Source organism: Pristiophorus japonicus, chromosome 14, assembly GCF_044704955.1.
Source record: "Pristiophorus japonicus isolate sPriJap1 chromosome 14, sPriJap1.hap1, whole genome shotgun sequence".
Lineage (NCBI taxonomy): Eukaryota > Metazoa > Chordata > Chondrichthyes > Pristiophoridae > Pristiophorus > Pristiophorus japonicus.
This window is the reverse complement of record NC_091990.1, coordinates 8927026-8949961: the sequence shown is the minus strand read 5'-3', so window position 1 is coordinate 8949961 and position 22936 is coordinate 8927026. Positions and strand designations below refer to the sequence as shown.

At 43.2% G+C, this 22936-nt stretch overlaps 1 protein-coding gene across 3 annotated transcripts in view; it reads left to right on the top strand.

Moving 5' to 3' along the window:
• Positions 1-22936, top strand: part of kdm1a (lysine (K)-specific demethylase 1a) — a 63403-nt gene that overhangs the window by 552 nt on the left and 39915 nt on the right. Inside the window, exons 2-9 of one of the 3 annotated variants that reach the window (XM_070898817.1) lie at positions 4943-5108; positions 7133-7258; positions 8271-8309; positions 8761-8894; positions 18988-19066; positions 19455-19547; positions 20632-20738; positions 22348-22429. In XM_070898817.1, the coding sequence (XP_070754918.1) occupies positions 4943-5108; positions 7133-7258; positions 8271-8309; positions 8761-8894; positions 18988-19066; positions 19455-19547; positions 20632-20738; positions 22348-22429 (826 nt within the window). The remainder of the gene's footprint in view (positions 1-4942; positions 5109-7132; positions 7259-8270; positions 8310-8760; positions 8895-18987; positions 19067-19454; positions 19548-20631; positions 20739-22347; positions 22430-22936) is intronic. The other 2 variants (XM_070898818.1, XM_070898819.1) reach the window with 2 other exon arrangements.

The following is a 22936-nucleotide window of genomic DNA, read 5'->3' as shown; positions in this document are numbered from 1 at the left end:
GGAGGGAGAGAGAGAGAGAGAGAGAGGGCGATGGAGGGAGAGGGGGAGAGGGCGATGGAGGGAGGGAGAGAGAGAGAGAGAGGGCGATGGAGGGAGAGGGCGATGGAGGGAGAAGGCGATGGAGAGAGGGAGGGCGATGGAGAGAGGGAGGGCGATGGAGGGAGAGAGGGAGAAGGCGATGGAGGGAGGGAGAGAGGGCGATGGAGGGAGGGAGAACGAGAGAGGGAAGGAGGGAGAGAGTGATAGAGGGACAGGGAGGGAGGGAGGGAGCGAGGGCGATGGAGGGAGAGGGCGATGGAGGGAGGGAGAACGAGAGAGGGAAGGAGGGAGAGAGTGATAGAGGGAAAGTGAGAGGGACAGGGATGGAGGGGAGAGTAGAGAAAGAAATGGAGAGGAGTAGAGTCAGAGAGCTAGAGAGAGACAACACCGGCTCAGAGCAAAGGTGCAGGGATGCTTTATTTTAAGGCTCTGAGAGACACTGGGGCAGTGAGGGGAGAAACAAAGGATGCAGGGGGAGAGAGACCGGGAGAGAAAGACACAAGGAGAGGGGAGACACAGGCTCAGAGAGAGAAACACACAGGGTGCAGGGGGACAGACGGGAGAGAGAGAGACACATTCTTCAGCCGTTTGTTTATTTTGGCTAGAGGAGGTTCCGTCCGCCTCATGGAGCATCTTTCTGTTGTTTGGATCATTTCCCACATGGTTGCAGAATGTGGATCATTATTTATATATTTTATTTTGCTGTTTAATATTTTTCTTTGGTTTTGAAGGAATAGTTGGGAGTTTTTAAAGCAGGATTTGCGCTTTGGGAGTCGCCCATGTCTTTGTTCAGGTCTCGCGTCTGAAGGCACTGCAAGGCGCCCGGAGCGCTCCGCTTCAGGCTTTGTCTTTGCTCTGATGCACATTGTAAAGAAAGGGGCGAGAGTAAAAGCAGCGCAGTAACGAGAAGCAATGTTAGGGAATCCCCATCTCTTCGGGGGAAAGGAAGACTAGATCGCACTTTGCAAAGGATTGACGGCATTGCCTTTTTATCGATTTCCACATGGGGATGAACTGTGTTTATTCCCCCACAAATCTTGTTGGGCATTTTTCATTGAAAATACAAAGGGATACGAAACAGGCCCACTTTAAAAAAAGTTCAAGTAAGTTGTTTGAGGCAGGGACGAACAGATGGTCATATCTATGGTTTGTATCTATTTATTTAGGTAACAGATTTTGAAGCAAATTGTGGGAAGATGAACCATAAAGTGATACTTAAAACTGTTGGTGTGATGGGAGGTGGAGGCTCGCTGTCTTTGTTCTGTGTTCTAGATTGATGGTTTCACAATATTTAGTGTTTGCAAGGTTAGAGTTAACGCTGAAGTTAGGCAAAGAACAGTAGCTGCCTTTGGTCTTCCACATTCATATCATTCCATTTCGGGTTCAGTAGTTTATACTACAGGTACCACTACTTCAAATAAGTTTGTGTAGATCTTTTGTACAAGTTTAGCTAAAAGGTTTTAGGGTGAATAACTGCTGCAACAATCTAGTACAGTCTATTCTGTCTATCTTGAATCCAGTCAACACAATGACCTGTACACTGTCAGAGGTTTTACATTCTGTTTTTAGGACTTCTGAGAACTAGTTATACATTAATTAAGGAGTTCTCCCAAATGTATCCAAACGCTGTGCTCATGAAATGCCTCAGTTTACTTGCAAATGTGAATTTTTAAGATGCGTTAAGAATTTTTGTCGGTTTGTTAATCATAGTGGAAATTGTGCAGTGTGTTTGGTAAAGCAAATGTGGCGGTGTTGTGTTTCTCACCAACATGTACATTTACTGATCACCAAGTCTATGTTAGTACAGAGATTGGTCTTGAATGGATGACAATGTACCAGCCATCCAGATTTTGTTGCTTGAAAAAAAGTTTGCTGCTGTTGTGCAGATGAGGAGGTTGATATCAATAACGACAGGGTGTCGATACAGTGGAAACCAATTTCTCATGTTGCACAACCTAACATACAAAAAATGAGATTGTGATATTTATAATAAATTTGCTGTGTATGCCGCACATTTCTTTTCTTGTATGGGCATCACTACCTGCAGCGAAACACCTACACTATTAAATGGAACTACCCAAACTCCAGAAATTTTAGATTCCCATACCTATCCCAACAGCATCACCAGTGCACTCTGAGGGAAATTTGCTTTGTCCTGACTTTCCATGGGCAAAATTATAATTCCACTAGTATAACATGAAGTCTGTAGCTGTTTGATTTTTGAGCCTGTGAAGGTAGCTAAATTACATTGTACTATGTATCGGGGCCATAAAAGGAGCGAAGGAGCGGAGGAGCGAGAGCAGCATGGCGGCCACTTCAGGGAGAGTGACTGCAGTGAAGAGTGACGTCATCAAGGTCCAGATCAGTGATTGGAGCGTGGGCAGGTACAGCAGGAGCGTCGCGAGACTGTGGAGCAACGTGAGGTGGGGCCCAGAAAAGGCGAGAGTTCGGGGCCCAGAAGAGGCGAGGGCCCAAGGGCAGCACGGGCCCAGCCCACACTGCGATATGTGCGCGCACTAGGTCCGTGCAGCAGAGCAGGTCTCCAGTCATCTTGGGTAATCCTTGCCAATGGACCACGACCTAGCTCTGTCAAGCTCGTGTGAACGGGCACCACATGTTTAAAAAAAAAAAAAATCCACCACATGCATCTTCCACCCTTCAGGATGTAGTTCAGGACCTGGAATATTAGGTCCTTCATTGAAGCATCTGTGAACTTGTCCCTTTTTGGCGTGGAAGCCAGTCATCCTCGTTTCGAGGGACTGCCTATGATGATGACTGCAAAGTGGTGGTCTGCTCATTTATCCTGTGTGCACTATTTAAACTGACTTCAACTGACCTATTATAGAAGATCGCTTGGCTCCAATTGTGGCAGAGAAGCCCCTTTCACTTGTTTCAATGATGCCACACAACATCACTTACAAAACAAATCAAATAGACAATTGGCTGCATTATATTGGCTTTTCCATGATGTCTGAAGATGACAATGGCAAGTGAAACAACATTGCCAGCAGTGTTGCTAGGATTTTAGCAAAGTATAAATGATTGGCATCTGCCCATGTTCATTCAAATTGTTAATGCCCAGAAATATAATTTTGTTTTTCCAAACTTACTTGCACTTAAAGAAAAGATTATGAACTATTTAATGCTGGGGGTGAAGTAATGGTGACAAGTCTGTTACTGATCTGGCCAGATTTTGCTGGAGTGGGCATCTCACAGCGTATGCCGTTAGACTTCCCTGCACCCTTCAGCTCAATTTTTATTTGCGCCGTAACTTGCTGGTGATACGATCTGATGGCGCGTTGAGGGCAACGGGGCATTTGGGACCTCAGTGAATGGTGGGACCAACAGTCTATCTCTGAAAGCAAAATAAAGGGAGGGAAAGAAAGATTGGATTAGGAAAGAGAAAAATTTTAACATTTAACAGATTTAAAATCTCCAACACAATTTACTACATGCAGGAATGAGATGGAACAGTTTAAATTGTTCACTTTCTGGGCCAGAGGTTGATTGCATTGCATTAACAATTATCATGTTGTTAAAAAGGTACTTGCACTGAAACATTCCAGCCCCAACTTTCTGCGGTGAGTTTACTGGGAAATTAATGTGCAAATCCAGCAAGTTCTTAAAAATAATGGAGAGGCTGAGGGCGAGGTGCCATTTGTGCAAAACAAATGGCAGAGCGGCATAAACCGACCAGCAAGTTCTCATTTTACGCAGTATCTCTTAATCCTCTGAACGTGCTGGCTGATTTGCGCATTCATAATGGTGTGCATTATTTTTCAAGCAAGATCCTGCCCATGGTATTGAGAGCAATATGAGGTGATGAGTTAAAAATAGTGCACAAGGAACATATTGGTACAACAAAGTGTATTGTCTCCATAGATGTTTATCATTTCATTAATCTTATTGCAAACACCATTGCTTAGTGAGTTAAGATGATCTGGAATGCACCGCCTAAAAGGATGGTGGAAGCAGATTCAAAGTAACTTTCAAAGGGGAATGAGATAAATACTTGACAGGGTAGGGGAGGGTGGAATGTGCAGGGCTATGGGGAAAGAGCAGGGGAGTGGAACGAATTGGACAGCCTTTTCACAGAGCTAGCAGAAGCACGATGGGCCAAATGGCCTGTGCTGTATGTATCATTCTATGATTCCATGCTTACATCAGCATAGGCAGTCCCTTGATATTGAGGAAGACTTGCTTCCACTCTTAAAATGAGTCCTTAGGTGGCTGAAGAGTCCAATACAAGAACTACAGTCCCTGTCACAGGTGGGACAGATAGTCGTTGAGGGAAAGGGTAGGTGGGACAGATTTGCTGCACGCTCTTTCTGCTGCCTGCGCTTGGTTTCTGCATGCTCTCGGCGATGAGACTCGGTGCTCAGCGCCCTCCTGGATGCACTTCCTCCACTTAGGGCGGTCTTTGGTCAGGTCAGTGGGGATGTTGCACTTTTTCAGGGAGGCTTTGAGGGTGTTCCTGTAACGCTTCCTCTGCCCACCTTTGGCTCGTTTGCCATGAAGGAGTTCCGAGTAGAGCGCTTGCTTTGGGAGTCTCGTGTCTGGCATGTGAACGATGTGGCCTGCCCAGCGAAGCTGATCAAGTGTGGTCAGTGCTTCAATGCTGGAGATGTTCGCCTGGTCGATAACGCTAATGTTGGTGCGCCTGTCCTCCCAGGGGATTTGTACAGTGTACAGCAAAATGACTCATCATTGTAGATTCACTCAAAATCGAAATATTTTTGTAATGGTGTTCGAACCCTGTGCCTCATACCAAAGGGCCTGTAGAACACTGATATTGGAATTAAAAATATTAATTGTAATTTTTAAATGGTCGCTGCCACAGTGTGGAGATTTGACCTGCAGCGAAGGGTTCTGCTTTTTTTCACCCCTGCAATACTCTTTGTAGGTTGAGTACAGAGAGATGGATGAGAGCCTGGCAAACCTATCAGAAGATGAATATTATTCCGAAGAGGAACGCAATGCAAAGGCTGAGAAAGAAAAAAAACAGGTGCCACCGCCTCTGCCACCACCACCCGAGGAGGAGATTGAAAGTGATCCCGAAGAACCATCCGGTAAGTGACATTTACTAAGATTGGTGTCTTTATAGTGGGATGGGGAGGAGGTGAAGAAACCCTGACAAGTTGAAGGGACTCCAACACACACTGGATGGCAAATTTCCCCAGACTAGTTCTTCTTCATTGCAAGTTTAGCAAAAATAGCCAATCCCAATTTAAAAAAAAAAGCTAATTTCTGCTTCCTAATAATTGTCCACTGCTCTGCACAAGAATGCAGGCCAAGTCAAGGTTGCTAATTCCAATGTTTATTAGTCACCAGTGATTGTGATACAGTTCAATTGATGGTTAGAATGAATGGAAATTCAAGTATCTACCCCCAGTCCTCTACCTGTCTAATGTCAAGATGTTTGACGTCTAGCTCGCCATCTTGCGAAGTTCAGCTGTGTACCCTTTGTCCTCAGTCTGGGGCTGTAAGGTGTCCAGTTGTAGTGCAATTCCCTTAATCCCAAGGTCAGACTGGGTGCTTCCATGGTATCTGAGAAAGCTGACCATCTTGGATTTGCCCATTTTTAAACTCCTTTCCAGCACATGATCTCTCCTCCCAACAGCAGCTTCCTTGAAGGTTTCTGGTTGTTCAAAATTGGGCCTTGTTGTCTTTTATTTTGACACGTCACAGAACTCCAGTATATGTTGGAAGCAATGTTTGTGGAAGTTCCAGCCACTATTCTCTTGGGGGCTCCTTTGGCTTGTGTGGGGCTGGTTCTTAGGTACCCGTGACAGCCCATCAGTAGTGCCTGACTCCCTGAGTCCCTGAGACCCAGCAGTCTTATTGGCTGCTTTGTGGTGAGTCTTTAATTCCAATGAGGTAGTTGACTTCCTGTGTGGTAGTTTCCTATTCTGGAAGTCCAGCCCTCTGATTTCTGCTGTCCCACTAGCAGATCTGTAGTTTTCTAGTGATTCCCCTCTACACAACCTTCAAATGGTTCCAGTGTATCTCTTTCCTCCCCTTCCCGCTCTGCCTTTTGTCATTCTTGCTAACAGCAGCTATAATGGCAGATCGCAATTGTACTCCATGCAATTGATGTTTGATGTCCATAGCGAAGGTTTAAACCTGTGACTGTCACTGTTACCCAAGTTATAACATTTGGTTGCTAGTAAATGATGTAACCAGGGTATAGAAGGGGTGGCAAAGAAAAATGCCTGGTTGTGATTTCATACTATAATCCAATCTTGAGGTTCAGTTGATCATTCTAATCTAGCTCAAACTTTGTTGCACTTCATGATATCTTGATTTGATTCTGTCTTATATGTCGTGTTATATGTACCATGTAAACTGTTGGAGGAAGGGAAGGCTGGATGTGGTGAAACGATAGTTTTTGGGCACTGGGAAAGAATGAGTTAGAGTAGGATAAGGTGTGATGAGTCTAGGTTTCAACAATGAATATTGGGAGTAGAAAGACCATGTGGTGTAGCATTTTTGGCACCTGGGAGGAACAGCAAGAGTGAACAGAGGGATAATCGTATGTATACAGAAAATAAAGCTGATAAAGGTAGGAAGCAAATAGTAAACAAAGGATTGCATATCCGATGGCTAGCTTTTTCTAGTTTAGTGTGAGCAAGTTAGTAGAGAAGCTTTCCCAGATATGGAGGGAATATTCAAGTAAAACATGGCAGTGGATTTTCTGAGGGGTAAAAGTGGTAGAGAGGGAAGTGGTATGAAAAGGAAGCTTCTTCGAGGCTGCAGAGAAATGGAGATACAGGGATTTAATTTGAGCTCAGGGAAGATCGTGGGCCTATGCAGAGTGTAAACCTTGGCAATGAGAGGAAATCTGTTGCTGCTAATGGTGGGAAAAAAACACACACACTGTAAAGTTTACTGATGGGGGAATTTAAAAAAAAAAAGCAACTGTGTATATTAGAAAGTGTATAAAATCTCTAGTAGTTCATCCAGCTGTAGTGTACTCATCCATCGATACAACGGGAGACTCCATCAAACTTCAGAAGTATGCATGATATAAAGTGGTCCAGACTTGATGTATTCTAAGCCCAAGTTTGCACCTTTTGTAATTTTGTTTTCGTAGGGTTTCATTTTCCCCCACCCATTTCTTTGCTTTCCCCTTCTCCTGATGCTGGGGTACAGTTTAACGGGCACCGGCAGCCTCATGTAACTTGGCCAGGTAGCCATTCTCCATTTGTGAGCCTAGACGGTGAGTGCTAGCGGGCTATTTGAACGTAGAGGGTATAATTACTGTGCCTCAACCTGGCATCGCCTGATGTCTACATGTGCTTACTTTCTATCAGGGATCACTGGATAACGGCTAGCAGTGGGAGCTACAATTGTTTTTTCGCTGCTTCCCTTTTCCTAGCCCTAGGAATGCTGAGGCCAATTCTAGTGCTGCTATTGCTACTTCAGTTGAAGTCAACTAAGTTCGGGCAGGGCAGAGCAGACATTGACCCTTGATGCTTCCTGATCACTTTGGTTCCAGGACCACACCATGATGTGGAATTGGGGCGCCCACCTTTATTTATTGTGATGACATTTAAATATCTATTAATGCATAAGCTATTCTAATTTATTAATTTTATACAGATCCAAACAGTTTTTTTTGTATAATTTTATGTATATATTTGTATAGAAAATGTTATTTTCAGTAAACAATGAAATCTATTCTGTAACCAGTTTCCTTAAATTTTGTGCTAAAATTTCACGTTAGCTTTTAATTATAACAATTTATAGAGCGTTTGTAAATACCAATGCTAGAGGAGTTTTTTGTATAGTAATCAGCAAACAAATTGTCATTGAGACTTACTAACCCTACAGTCAACCCCAAGTTGGTTTGAATCTGACAATTTATTGACCTCCATACTGCCCTGTTTAAATCATTTGTGTCTACTTTTGGGAGGCAGTGAAAGGCGCATTTTGTAGAAAGGGGGTACAGTAATATAATTATTGTGCTGGAAGGGTTATTGGGGCAGTTGTCATGGAGTGATCTTGGTGAAGGGAGATGCACCTGATATAACCAAGCCATAGTGGTTTGAGATAACTGCCCTGGCAACCCTTTCAGTGCTTTTAATGTTGTAATTATCTGCCCGACATTAAATATCTAAGAAAATATATTAATGTTAAATTTAAGATATTGTCTTAATATAAGACCGCGGAAATGAGGGAAACTAGTAGTGTGCGCATGCGTGTGAATGTTTTTACGTTCGTTCCCGCAGTGCATTGGAGCAACATCAATCTCGCAGGGTCGGTCGCAGGTATGTATTTTTTAATTACTTTTAAAAAAAAATTTTAATTCTCTGCGCTGGCTTAGTTTTAATTTTGTGTTTAATTTTTTTTTTATGTGGCAGGTAGTATTTTGTGAGGAAGGAAGGTGTTGAGCGTCTGTTGGATTGTGGGGTCTGAAGTATCTCCAGCTAAAGTTTGATCTGCGCAGGGGGGACCTGGTGATCCGGGTTCAATCTTTGGCGGTTGTTTAGGACAGTTTCCCGGGGCAGGGGTGGGGAACAGCGCATGGAGGGGTTCTTGGACTCATTTGGTTAGGGTGAGCAGTCATGCCCTCGGGAGGAGTTACTGATCCTGACGTGGTGTTACCTGGCAGATGACATTTTATTTTTAATTGTAGGCTATTGAGGTTTTTATCGTGTTTCTTCACGGCCCCAGGTTAATAGTTTTATTGCACTAATTTTGTAAGTTCATTCTTACCAGGTGTTGAGGGTGCTGCTTTCCAGAGTCGTCTACCTCACGATCGCATGACCTCACAGGAAGCAGCCTGTTTCCCAGACATTATCAGTGGTCCAGCACAGACCCAGAAGGTGTTTCTGTATATCAGAAACCGCACAGTAAGTTTATATACAACACCATCATTGCTTAAATCATTGCTGCATATTGCTTATTTTGTTTGGGGAAGGGAAGGAGAATAATTTGGATTTGTTTAAAACAGAATCCCACAATATTGCATCTTGAGTATTAAGTCTAACAACTAGCAATGGGATCTTATTGACTATTTGTGTAGTTTAATTTTAGAACTCCATCCTGTGGTTGCCACACTGTTAAGGTTTTGGTGACTGGAGATTTAAAAAAGCATTCACTGGATAACCGAAAGTGTAAGATTAGTGTTAGAAATTTTGAGGATATCAGTTTATTAACTTATTAAAGGAAAAAGGGAGAATTGGAGGCTGAGTGTCACACTACTGTGATGTACTCGCTCTTCTGTTTTTCTTGTATTTCATATTCTTGCAGTGTTCTTTTAGAAACGCCAGCAAGTATACATTTCATCCACTTAGAAATGAGCAAAATGTACTTTGCTGATATTGAATGGACCCAGTCCACTAGCTGCCATTGATTGCCATGTAGTTAGTTGTATTAAAGTATACTTCTGATGCGTTTTGTTGTACAGGGTATTAGTATAACTATAAAAAGAGGTGGGACCAATTAGAGACCACGAGGGTAATGTGTGTGTGGAGGCGGGAGATATGGATATGGTTCTTAATGAATCCTTTGCATCTATTTTCACAAAGGAGAGGGGCGATGCAGACACTGCTATCGAGGAGGAGAAATGTGAAATATTAGATGAAATAAACATAGTGAGAGAGGAGGTATTAAGGGGTGTTTAGCAGCTTTGAAAGTGGATCAATCCCCAGGCCCAGATGAAATGTATCCCAGGCTGCTAAGTGAAGCAAAAGAGGAAATAGCAGAGGCTTTGATCATCATTTTCCAATCCTCTCTGGCTTCAGGTGTGGTGCCAGAGGACTGTAGGATTGCGAATGTAATACCTTTGTTTAAGAAAGGAGAAAGGGATAGGCCGAGTAATTACCTGAAGGACAGGATAACTCTACATTTAGGACACGGATTAATCAGGGACAGTCAGCATGGATTTGTTAAGGGAAGGTCGTGTCTGACTGACTTGATTGAATTTTTTGAGGAGGTAACCAGGAGGATCGATGAGGGTAGTGCATTTGATGTAGTGTATATGGAATTTAGCAAAGCTTTCAATACAGTCTCACATGGCAGACTGGTCACAAAAGTAAAAGCCCATGGGACCCAGGGCAAATTGGCAAGTTGGATCCAAAATTGGCTGAGGCAGGAAGCAAAGGGTAATGGTTGATGGGTATTTTTGTGACTGGAATGCTGTTTCCAGTGGGGTTTTGCAGGGCTCAGTACTAGGTCCCTTGCTTTTTCTGGTATATCTCAATGATCTCGAGTTGATTATAGGGGGTATGATTAAGAAGTTTGCAGATGATACAAAAATTAGCTGTGTGGTTGATAATGAAGAAGAAAGCTGTGGACTGCAGGAAGATATCAATCAACTGGTCAGTATGAGGTACTAAATGAATATTTTGCTTCTGTCGTCACTAAAGAAGAGGATACTGCCAATGTTGCAGTAAACAAGGAGAGGGTATGGGGCCCAGAAGAGCCGAGAGCCCAGGGCAGCACGGCCCAGCCCACACTGCGATATGTGCGCACTAGGTCCATGCGGCAGAGCTGGTCTCCAGTCGTCTTGGTTAATCCTTGCCACTGGACCAAGACCTAGCTCAGTCAAGCCCGTGTGGTGGCTGGTGTGCAACGGCCACCCCACGTTCAAAAAATCCACGCACAGGCATCTTCCACCCCCTCAATTGAACATCAGGTCCTTCATCGAAACACCTGTGAACTTGTGGAAGCAAGTCATCCTCGTTCGAGGGACCGCCTATGATGATAAAACCACATTATAAAGAATCTGTTTGTCTAGCTAGTACTTGTGAAATGATAATATGGACAAGTTTGCCACGATGAAAAGACAGAATGATGGGTGACTCTTTGGTAACTTGATGGGAAAATACTCTCATCGGTGGACACCTAGAAAGAAGAAACATAGAAATTTACAGCGCAGTAGGAGGCCATTTCGGCCCATTGTGTCGGCACCGGCAAAGCCACATGGCCCTCGGTCAGCAGCTCTGCAGGTTATATGTAAACCTATGAACAATGGCCGAAAGATAAAGAGCATCCAGTCCGCCCCACACAACTGTGACACCCCTTACACGGAAACAGTCTACACTCCACCCCAACCGGAGCCATGTGATCTCCTGGGAGAGGTAAAAAAACAGATTAAAATCCCAGGCCAATTTGGGGGGAAAAATCTGGGAAAATTCCTCTTCGACTCATCCAGGCGATCGAAACTAGTTCAGATCACCCTGGCCTTATTTGATTCCCTACAGTACTTACCGTTATATCTGCGCCGTCCAACAAAAGGTCATCCAGTTTAATTCCAATTACCAGCTCTAGGTCCGTAACCCAGCAGGTTACGGCACTTCAAGTGCCCATCCAAAACACCTTTTAAATAGGTGAGGGTTTCTGCATTCACCACTCTTCCAGGCCCCTCAAAATTTTATACACCTCAGAGGTCTCCTCTCGGCCTCCTCTGTTCCAGTAAGAACAAACCCAGCCTATTCAATCTGTCCTCATAGCTAAGATTCTCCATTCCAGGCAGTATCCTAGTAAATCTCCTCTGCACCCTCTCCAGTGCAATCACATCCTTTCTATAATACGGTGACCAGAACTGCACGCAGTATTCCAGCTGTGGCCTAACCAGAGTATTATACAATTTAAGCATAATCTCCCTGCTCTTGTATTCTATGCCATAGTCAATAAAGGTATGTCTTCTTAACCACCTTACCCACCTAGCCTGCTACTTTCAGGGATCTTGGACAAGCACTCCAAGGTCTCTTTGTTCATCTACACTATTAAGTGGCCTACCGTTTAATGTGTATACCCTTTCCTTATTAGCCCTCCCCAAGTGCATTACCTCACACTTCTCCGAATTAAATTCCATTTGCCACTGTTCTGCCCACCTGACCAGTAGATTGATATCCTTCTGCATTCCATGACTTTCCTCTTCATTATCAACCACACAGCCAATTTTAGTGTCTTCTGCAAACTTCTTAATCATACTCCCTATATTCAAATTTAGATAATTGATGTATACCACAAAAAGCAAGAGACCCAATACTGAGCGCTGCAGAACCCCACTGGAAACATTCTTCCAGTTACAAAAACATCCATCAACCATTACCCTTTGTTTCCTACCTCTAAGCCAATTTTGGATCCAACTTGTTGACTGGATAAATAGAGAGTGTAGAAAAACTGATGGGTGTAGTTATGGGCAGCATCATACTCCCAAGTATTTGGCAAAGCCCTACCATAACTGGCTCCTGAGAGGTGCATGAGAACAGCCCGGCGTGATTGCCATTTTTGTTTCTTGCTGTTCATAAGTAGAGAAAATTAGGGGGGAAAAAAGAGGAAACCCTGTTAATCACATTAGTAGAACAAACCGGCTGACTATGCTGCAGTTTAAATTTCTTTAGCGAAATATCCATTTTCAAAGACAATGATTTCAAGCCACCCTTCAGGCAGGTCATGCCTGAGCAATTTAGTTCTGAAGATGTAACCACATTTTTCAATGTGCCATATCTTGACTTTCAGAAGGTGACTCCCTTTCATTAACCTAGTCAACCGACTTACTTTATCCCAGTAAAAGCACTTGGGATGAAGGAAGTAATAGTGAATGGACTAATAGCTAATAACAGTGGTGTGACCATTGTTGAATTTCAGGGATCAGTCCTCGGGCTGTTGCTGTTTATAATACTGATGAATAATTTTAAGTAAATAAAGATGTCAAAAGTAAAATGTCCATGATGCCCTCAGATTCCACTGTTGGAACCCAGTTGTTGTCCGGTCTGGCTCGTATTGCATTTAGGAGGCTGTGGGAGAAGCACACTTTAAAAAAAGAGACTGATCTGTTGCAAATGCCAGTACCATAATGAAGTGATGTGTTTCCGCCATTTAGTTCTTGCATGCTCTCTCATATGACCCAGGTCAGTTAATTTTGTTGCCCAGACACTAAAATGCCCCATAACCCACTGGTCATATGAATGAGTGGCTGTTCGGTAGAATTTTCTGGAGGGCTGAAGAAGCTCAATGTAATGCCTTAATTCCTTACCCAAAATCTAGTTTGCATCTTTTGATGTACCAATACTGAATGTATATTTGAATGCGAGAGTGAATAAACTATGGATCAATAATGGTTTGACCTTGCGGATCGAGAGATGGCTGTTGTCTGGGCTCTGTTTTCTTTTGAGTTATTGATTATAGGTTGGAGGTGTTGGTATTGTTTTACGTCATCGTCATGTTTTGGAATGACACGAGATATTGCTCTGTCTGAAGGACTCCCAGCAATTGGTATTCTCCAGTTTAATATGCATGAATTTTATCTGCCCTATGATTTTATTTTTCTTGCATTGGCCATTTGTCTTGATGGGAGATGAAAATTAATATGCTATTTAAAAAAAATAGCATCTTACCATGTTACTCAAACATCTTAGTGCTTCACATAAAATGAACTACTTTGAAGCTCAGTGATAGTTATGCAGGCAATATTTTGCCTACAGTAAAATCCCTAAACCAGAAATCAAATTAATGATCAGTTAATCTATTTTTGACAGTGGTTGAGTGAGGAATGTTGGTCAGGATACCAGGAGAGTGCCTCACTCCACTTTGGATCTGGGACTTTGGTTTGCCTTATCTGAAGGATTGCATCTTTAACAATGGAGCACTCCATCATTATTGCAATGGGTGGTATATGGTTTAAACACGCAAACATCTGAGTTACACTGACATTACCTATCATAGAACTTCTAGAAGATGAATGGTTTTGTGCTTGTTTTTTAAATGAGCTAAATTACCATGTCATATTGGAAATGTTTCTCTACCTCCTTTGACATTTCTGCATCAAAATTTCATGGTGGAGTGACAGCCTTTGAAGTTAATAACAGTATAAGTGTACCACTTATACTGAATCATTCATTTATTTCCATATCACATAATTGACTAGTGTTCTCCTTCCCCAGCACAGTTATGCGACTCTGGAATACAATTTTTGCATAACTTATTGCTAGTTGCAAATGGCAACATTTTGTCCAAAGGCTTAAAATACGTATTTTCTCCTCGCTCTTCTATTGGCCCAGAAATTGCTGCAGAGGAGCAGCTCGCGGACAACATTAATTGGACTTTTTCCTCACTGTTCAGAATGCACTATATTTGTGCTGCAAATTGCTGGAACACCGAAGTGATAATGCCACAGGGATGTCCATGTTGCATCTCTGACCTCTGGAATGTCGTGCCCAATGGTCTATCTCCTTACCCAATGAAAGAAACAGAGAAGGAAATAGTGAATTAGAGTCAAGTTAGATACCGAAAGAGAAACGGAGAGTGGATTAAGAGAGAGAGAAAAAGAAACAGAAAAGTAAGAAAAACATTGAAAGAACAAGCAGAAGAAGAGACTATGTACCCCAGTAGTTTTGGGAAATTGTTGTATTGGCCCTCAAAAAGGTAATGAGTGAATGGCAGATTAGGTGTGTGAAATGTGCAAACATTCTTAACCCACGAAGTATATATACAGTGGCTCCGACCATCATCAGGAACAGTGCTTTCATAGGAACACAGGAGTTGCTAGACTCAAAGACCAAAGACCTAGTTCGCCTTCTATCATCCCAGTGGTTGCATGATACAACGATAATGGAGTTGTTGACCAATCACAGCGATCAGTCTCTATCAATGAGTCAACAACAGACCCTGACATGAGGTGAGGAAACCCCCAGTGGTGGAAAGCTTTGGGAATCAGAGGCCCAAAGTCATCTTTTTACTGCCTAGATAGATGAAAAGTTTAAAAAAAAAAAAATCTCTAGGAATAATTCTCTACCTGCTAGAGTGAGACTCCACTGATTCATTATTCCCATTCTGGGCCTCCAAGGTTGAGTGTCATATCTGAACCATAAACCATGTCATTAACAGGGTCCTTACGGTGTCCTGAATTGCTGTGGTGACATTAATTCACATTTACGATGTAAATTCAATGGGGAGGCTCACAGCAAGGTTGCTATTGTCTCGGTTTTGTCAAAGCAACGGCCAACAACCAGCAATTTGTGGAGAATGGGATCTTGTGTATTTTCACCCCAAATTACAAACTAATAATGGCTAGTGCTGTTAATTCACTGTTATTTTTCCAGCAATTTCTGACCCATTAATTCCTACTTTGCAATCAACTCCATGTTGCATAAACATCTTGATTTATTTCTTCCCTAAACCTGGAATACAGTTAAAGTCCTTTGCTGATGTGAGGGATTTGAATTCCACCAAATGCAGACTTACAGCACTTAATGGGGTGGGTAATTCCTATTGACACTATTGTTTGGTTTTGTGCAAAATCTCCAGTAAAATACAGGAGACTGAACTCGAGTTTACAGTAAATAATTTCCAGTCTATAGGTATCTTGCAACATACTATTGACCTTGAAAAGATTATTTTAATTTCCCACTAATGCAGTTCTAGCATGCTGTGAATCCATCCCTCAATCTCTTTCCCGCCCTACCCCCACCCCTCCCCAATTGTGAAATCTGTCACAATGGACAACATAACAGAGTATATTCACTGCCTGGATTTTGCATTGCGAATAACAGTGAGGCTATCAGCGCTTAGTTATAGAGTGTTTGAAGACCAGGCCCTCAAATCTGCCACCAAGCTCAAGGTCTACAGGGCTGTAGTAATACCCGCCCTCCTGTATGGCTTAGAAACATGGACCATGTATAGTAGACATCTCAAGTCACTGGAGAAATACCACCAATGATGTCTCCGCAAGATCCTGCAAATCCCCTGGGAGGACAGACGCACCAACATTAGCGTCCTCGACCAGGCCAACATCCCCAGCATTGAAGCACTGACCACACTTGATCAGCTCCGCTGGGCAGGCCAGATCGTTCACATGCCAGACACAAGACTCCCAAAGCAAGCGCTCTACTCGGAACTCCTTCACGGCAAACGAGCCAAAGGTGGGCAGAGGAAACATTACAAGGACACCCGCAAAGCTTCCCTGATAAAGTGCAACATCCCCACCGACACCTGGGAGACCCTGGCCAAAGACCGCCCTAAGTGGAGGAAGTGCATCCGGGAGGGCGTTGAGCACCTCGAGTCTCGTCGCCGAGAGCATGCAGAAATCAAGCGCAGGCAGCAGAAGGAGCGTGCGGCAAACCAGCCCCACCCACCCCTTCCCTCAACGACTGTCTATCCCACCTGTGAAGGGGACTATGGTTCACGTATTGGTCTGTTCAGTCACCTAAGGGCTCATATATTTTTAGAGTGGAAGCAAGTCTTCCTCGATTTCGAGGCACTGCCTTTGATGATTTTGGAGTAATTTGGACAGCAAGTTCCAGAGTAAGGACATGCACAGTTAAACGACAAAACCTGGAAGTTGCGATCCGAGTTACCTTGCTCCCCCACATGCTGCCCTATAACAGTAGGCCCGGCATTGAAATCAAAGTAAGGACATGAATGTGCAGTGCTTACCCACTAAATACGGCAGAAAATGTTAGGGGTGGTGCATTCAGGTGTAGGTGAATTTTTAATGGCGCGATCAACAGTGTTCCCTGTAATATTTTTGTGCGCGACCCATTCCAATTTTTAGACTAAATGATTGATTTCTTCCATGTAAACGCTGGTGAGCAGCCTGTGCGGGACCTCCAGATCAGTGCAGCTTCACAGGAACGTTGATCAGTCGTAGTTACTGCCAAACAACAGCTTTTTAAACCGTTCCTGAAATACAGAAATATGGAGTCTCATTGCTTCAGAATTTAATTAGTGTTGGAGATTTAAAAAAAAAATATTTTTATATCTCTCTCTCAATCCCTTCTTTTGTTCCTCCTCTCTTTATTTTCCTTTCTGTACATAAGAACATAAGTAGGAGCAGGAGTAGGCCATACGGCCCCTCGAGCCAGTTCTGCCATTTACTACGATCTTGGCTGATCCAATCGTGGACTCAGGTCCACTTCTCTGCCCGCTCCCCATAACTCCTTATTCCCAAATCGGTTAAGAAATTGTCTATCACTGTCTTAAATTTAAGACAATGTCCCAGCTTTCACAGCTCTCTATTTCTCCTCATCCCAGTTTTAAATGGGCGGCCCCTTATTCTAAGATTATGCCCTCTAGTTCTAGTCTCCCCCATCAGTGGAAACATTCTCTCTCCATCCACCTTGTCAAGCCCCCTTATAATCTTTCACGTTTTGATAGATCACCTCTCAATCTTCTGTATATGATCTAAATTTAAATTATACTTCCCACTTTATACTTCTTGGTTTAGATTGCGTGTTTCAGTGAGGATTCTTCAATCTTGTTGGTTGAAGAGCCGAGCTATTGCTTGTCCTGCTCGTAGACGCCGTAGGTCCCCTGTAGAGGACACCTCGCTATATCAGAAGCCCGATGACAAGAAGTCCCCGCTCAAGAACCTGCTTCTGTCTGAGCACTATTCCTTTGCCACCGACCGTAAAATCCAGGCCAATATGTTGTATTCTTTCTGCACCATGGGTTTTCTGGGAACGGTCCTGAGAAGGCTCAGTTGATAAGTGCACTACTCCTTCAAGGAAATGAAGCACTGGGAAGATCCTATGTTCAATGTGTAGTATGTGCTGAGTTTGCTTACGTTAGCTCAGGCAGTGTTAAAGACATGACAGGTGGACTCGGTGACCTGAGGTTTGGGATTGAAAATAGTAGCCAGTGTTCTTGCTCCTGGTTGCTGCCATGTCATCTAGAAAATGCGTGCGTGTTGGGTGAAAACAGCTGTGATGCCTTATGCTTGAAAAGAAGAATCATAGTCATAGAAATTTACAGCACGGAAGGAGGCCATTTCGGCTCATTGTCCGCGCCGGCCGACAAAGAGCTATCCAGCCTAATCCCACATTCCAGCTCTTGGTCCGTAGCCCTGTAGGTTACGGCACTTTAAATGCACATCCAAGTACTTTTAAATATCGTGAAGCTTTCCTCTACCACCCTTTCAGACAGTGAGTTCCAGACCCCCACCATCCTTTGGGTGAAGACATTTCCCCTCAAATCCCCTCTAAACCTCCCCCCTCCCCCCCATTACTTTAAATCTATGCTCCCTGGTTGTTGACCCCTCTGCCAAGGGCAGCACGTCCTTTCTATTTCCCTTGACAACCAGGCAAGCATTCCATATGCCTTCTTAACTACCTTATCTACCTGGCCTGCTACCTTCAGGGATCTGTGGACCTGCACTCCAAGGTCCCTCTGTTCCTCTACACTTCTCAGTGTCGTACCATTTAATGTGTATTCCCTTGCCTTGTTAGACCTCCCCAAATGCATTGCCTCCCACTTACTGGTATTGGATTCCATTTGCCACTGTTCCGCCTACCTGACCAGTACATAGATATCTTCCTACAGCCCGCAGCTGCTTTCTTCATTATTAACCACACAGTCTATTTTAGTGTCATCTGCAAACTTCTTACTCATACCCCTAACATTCAAGTCCAAGTCATTGATATATGCCACAAAAAGCAAGGGACCCAGCACTGAGCCCTGCGGAACCCCACTGGATACAGCCTTCCAGTCACAAAAACACCCATCAACCATTACCCTTTGCTTCCTGTCTCTGAGCCAATTTTGGATCCAACTTACTACGTTGCCCTAGATCCCATGGGCTTTTACTTTCGTGACCAGTCTGCCATGTGGGACCTTATCTAAAGCCTTGCTAAAGTCCATATACACTACATCATACGCACTGCCCTCATCGACCCTCCTGGCTACCTCCTCAAAAAATTCAGTCAAGTTAGTTAGATACAACCTTCCTTTAACAAATCCATGCTGATTAATCAAATGTCTTTCCAAATGAAGAATAGTCTTGCTGCCTTGGCTCAGACATAAATCATGGTCACTGAGATATACTGGAAGGTGACCAGTGCAGGTGGAATCACACCTCAGCACCAGGGGAGAAAACTGAGAATAAAAAGGAACTGATATAGTTGTTGTTGGATGTTGTTTGTCCTGATGAATACGCACATGTTCTCACAAGTTAACCGGACATGCAATTATTCATGATCTTTTTTCCTGTTTAAACAGTTGCAGCTCTGGCTGGATAACCCTAAGGTGCAATTGACCTTTGAGGTAACTCATCAGCAACTGGAGTCTCCATATAACAGTAAGTAGAGTTACAATAAGGTTACATGCAAAGCTGTTCCTGAATTGGGGGTAATGTTCTGAAAAGGCATCAATCTCTGACTATAATGAAAATGCCTTGCTCTTTATGAAATGCTTAGAGAACATTTCTTACGGAATTGAAATATGGAAGGAAAATACTAGTTTTAATCAGATTATTTTCAATTGTGCATTAGATTGCCAAAGATGCAATTTGATCTGGTAATTTCCAGAACAAATGTAAGCTCACGTGAAACTGATGTACAGTGCTTTTCCTGATTATTTTTAAAGAATAAATGTATTTTGCGAGATGGAAAAATCTGTGTATGTGTGTGTGTGATTGTATTTCGATAATCCAGTTTGTCAACATTGTCAATTCTGCTTTGTCTTAGGTGATGCTGTACTAGTTCATAGGATACACAGCTACTTGGAGCGTCATGGATTAATCAACTTTGGAATCTACAAACGGGTGAAACCACTTCCCAGTAAGGAATTGCCCAATACCGTAACAATTCTTTATGACATACAAGTTCATTCTGAAAGGAAAGCTCATGCCTCCTAATTAAATTGGCCAATATTGCTTGAATTTTCTTCTTTGCTACTGATAGTATTGCACTATAAAATTAAGCAATATTGTTGCAATATGTTCAAATAGATGTGGTTACTAATGGCAACAATAACTTGTATTTATATAGCGCCTTTAACGTAGTAATATGTCCCGTGGTGTTTCACAGGAACATAATTAGACAAAATTGACACTGAGCCAAAGAAGGAGACATTAGGACAGGTGGCCACAGTGGTAGGCTTTAAGGAGGGTCTTAAAGGAGAGAGAGGTGGAGAGGTTTAGGGAGGGAATTCCAGAGCTCAGGACCTAGACAGCAGAAGGCACTCCTTCTAATGATGGTCAGAAGGAAGTGTGGGGGGCACAAGAGGCCAGCATTGGAAGAACTCCGACTTCTCGAAGGGTTGTAGAGCTGGAAGAGGTTACAGGAATAGGGGCGAGGCCATGGAGGGATTTGAGCACGAGGATGAGAATTTTAAATTTAAAGTGTTGGTGGACCGGCAGAAATGTAGGTCAGTGAGCAGAGGGGTGATGGGTGAGCGGGACTCGATGTGAGTTAGAATACAGGCAGCAGAGTTTTGGGTGAGCTCAAGTTTAAGGAGAGTGGAAGATGGGAAGACAGCTGGGGAAGCATTGGCATAGTAGACAACAAAGCACAGATGAGGGTTTCAGCAGTAGGTTGGTTGAGGCAGGGTCGGAGGTGGAAGTAGGCAGTCTTGGTGATGGAGAGGATATAGGGTCAGAAGCTCAGCTCAGGATCAAATAGGACGCCAAGGTTGCAAACCGTCTGGTTCAGGCTGAGACAATGGCCAGGGAAGGGGATGGAATCGGCGGCTAGAGAAAAGTTCATGGCAGGGTGGAGGGAGGGAAGATAGTACCAAAAGATACACCAAATGAACTAGAAAATCTATATAAAGTTAGGACGCTCTAGTAGTTTGGATGATCTTGGACTATATTGTTGATCTGTGTTTCCTTTGGCCAGTAACTGGGAAAAAATTGTTTCCTAGCAAAGAAGACGGGGAAGGTGATAATCATCGGCGCGGGAGTGTCGGGTCTGGCGGCGGCTCGCCAGTTACAGAGCTTTGGAATGGATGTCACTGTCCTGGAGGCAAGAGTAAGTCCTGCTTTTTGTTCACCTTGAAGAAAACCTTGCAAGAGAACTTTGTGATGTCTAAATTTCCCTTTCTATAATACAGCAAAAGAGCCAGGTGAAATAACAGACACTTTATTTAACAAAATGAAAATCATAATCGACCTAGCTTTTTACCCCAAAGTTGAAGTTTAGTGCACAGACGTGTAAAAATTGTTTCCTCATACTTTTACTAAGAATAGTCATTCAGGAGCACTTGAGCACGATGGCATTCTTGAAAATAGCTATTTGTAGGGGAGAGTGGACAACTATTTCTTTGAATCAAGTTTTCCCATTTCCTGACAATCCAATGGAAGAAAGACTTTACTGTGGTTGGTAGCTTCACCGGTGGAGGGAAGAGCAAGTACTGGCTCGCTCGGTGTGCTGCCGGTGTGAATGCTGGCCATTGGAGGACACAGCACTTTTGTTTTACCTGCAGACTTGTATATAAAACAAGTGAAATACTTGGTATACTTAGCGAGCTACTGGAATTAATCTACCTAAAATATAGAAAGCCCAAGTTCACCAGAAATTTTAAAAATGTTTAATACAATAAGCTCTTGTTTTATCACATCCATTAGTACAATAATCTGTGGGAATGTGTAAAACTGAATCTTTAAATGTGGAACTTTCCCTACTTGAGAATATGATGTGCCACTGTCAGTCATGTTCAGATGTCCTGGTACATCTGAACCTTGATCAATACTTCAATCATTGAGAGAGCTGAACAGTTGTCACCATCTCCTGAGAGAATTGGCTTGCTGGGTTGGTATAAGTTGAGTTGATGATCTGACAGTAATACCATTATCCATTAATGGTCACGTTTTAAAAATGAACATGTCCTCAGATACAGATTTATTTCCCCATATGATTGCTTATTGGCCGTTATTGGATAAAGCAGACATTGCAAGCTCATCATCATAGGCAGTCCCTCGAATCGAGAATGACTTGCTTCCACGTCAAAAAATTCACAGGTGTTTCAATGAAGGACCTAAAATTCCAGATCCCGAACTACATCCTGCAGGGTGGAAGATGCCTGTGCGTGGATTTTTTTAACGTGTGGTGACTGTTGCACACCAGCCACCACACGGGCTCGACAGAGCTAGGTCTTGGCCCAGTAGCAAGGGTTAACCAAGCCGACTGGAGACCAGCTCTGCTGCACGGACCTAGTGTGCACACATATCGCAGTGTGGGCTGGGCCCGTGCTGCCCCTGGGCCCTCGCCTCTTCTGGGCCCCTGAACGATAAGGGAGTGAAGGGTTATGGTGGTCAAGTTGCCTTCCTCTGTCAGAATTAAGTTTAAACTTGTGAACGTGTTGGTCATTGCGGAAGGATTTTTTTTGATTTTCATCAAATTATTTTTTTTAATGTACCAGTGGATTTCCTGTGATTTTGACCACGGAAAGTCCGGGCAAAGCTACTTTCCCTCCGTGTATTAATGATGCTGCAAGTGTGGGTATAGGGGTCAGGAGCTGGTGGTGGAAATGTGCAAGTGTGACTGTCGCGACGAACCCAAATCCCAATATGAGCTACACTCAACAATGTTATATATAGATATAAACACACTTAGCCCCTTCATAATCTTTTAATTGCAGGACCGTGTTGGAGGGCGTGTGGCCACATTTCGAAAGGGAAACTATGTTGCTGACTTGGGGGCCATGGTTGTAACAGGACTTGGTAAGTTTTGCATAGCTTCAAAGTTAATTGTATGATTTTTGTTTCTCATTTTTGGGATATGATTTGGGAGGAGACTAAATATGTGGCTTTACAAATTAAATGGGAACATTCAGCCCCTCGAGCCTGTTCCATCATCCTTTTCGATCATGGCTGATCTGTACATCAACTGCCTTTTACCTGTCTTTGCTCCGTATCCTTGATACCTTTACTTAACAAAAATCTAGATCAATCTTGAAAATTTCAACTGACTCAGCATCCACAGTCTTTTGGAGAGAGAGTTCCAGATTTCCATGACATTTTCTGGAGAAAATGTTTCCTGATTTCATTTCTAAATGTCATAGCTGTAATTCTATTACGTCCCCTATTCCGGATTCCCCCACCACAGGAAATAGTTGCTCTGTATATCGAATCATCTTTATCATTTCAAATATCTTGATTAGATCACCCTTCAACATTCTAAACTTAAAGGAATAAAAGCCAAGTTTATGCGACCTGCCCTCAGTGTAC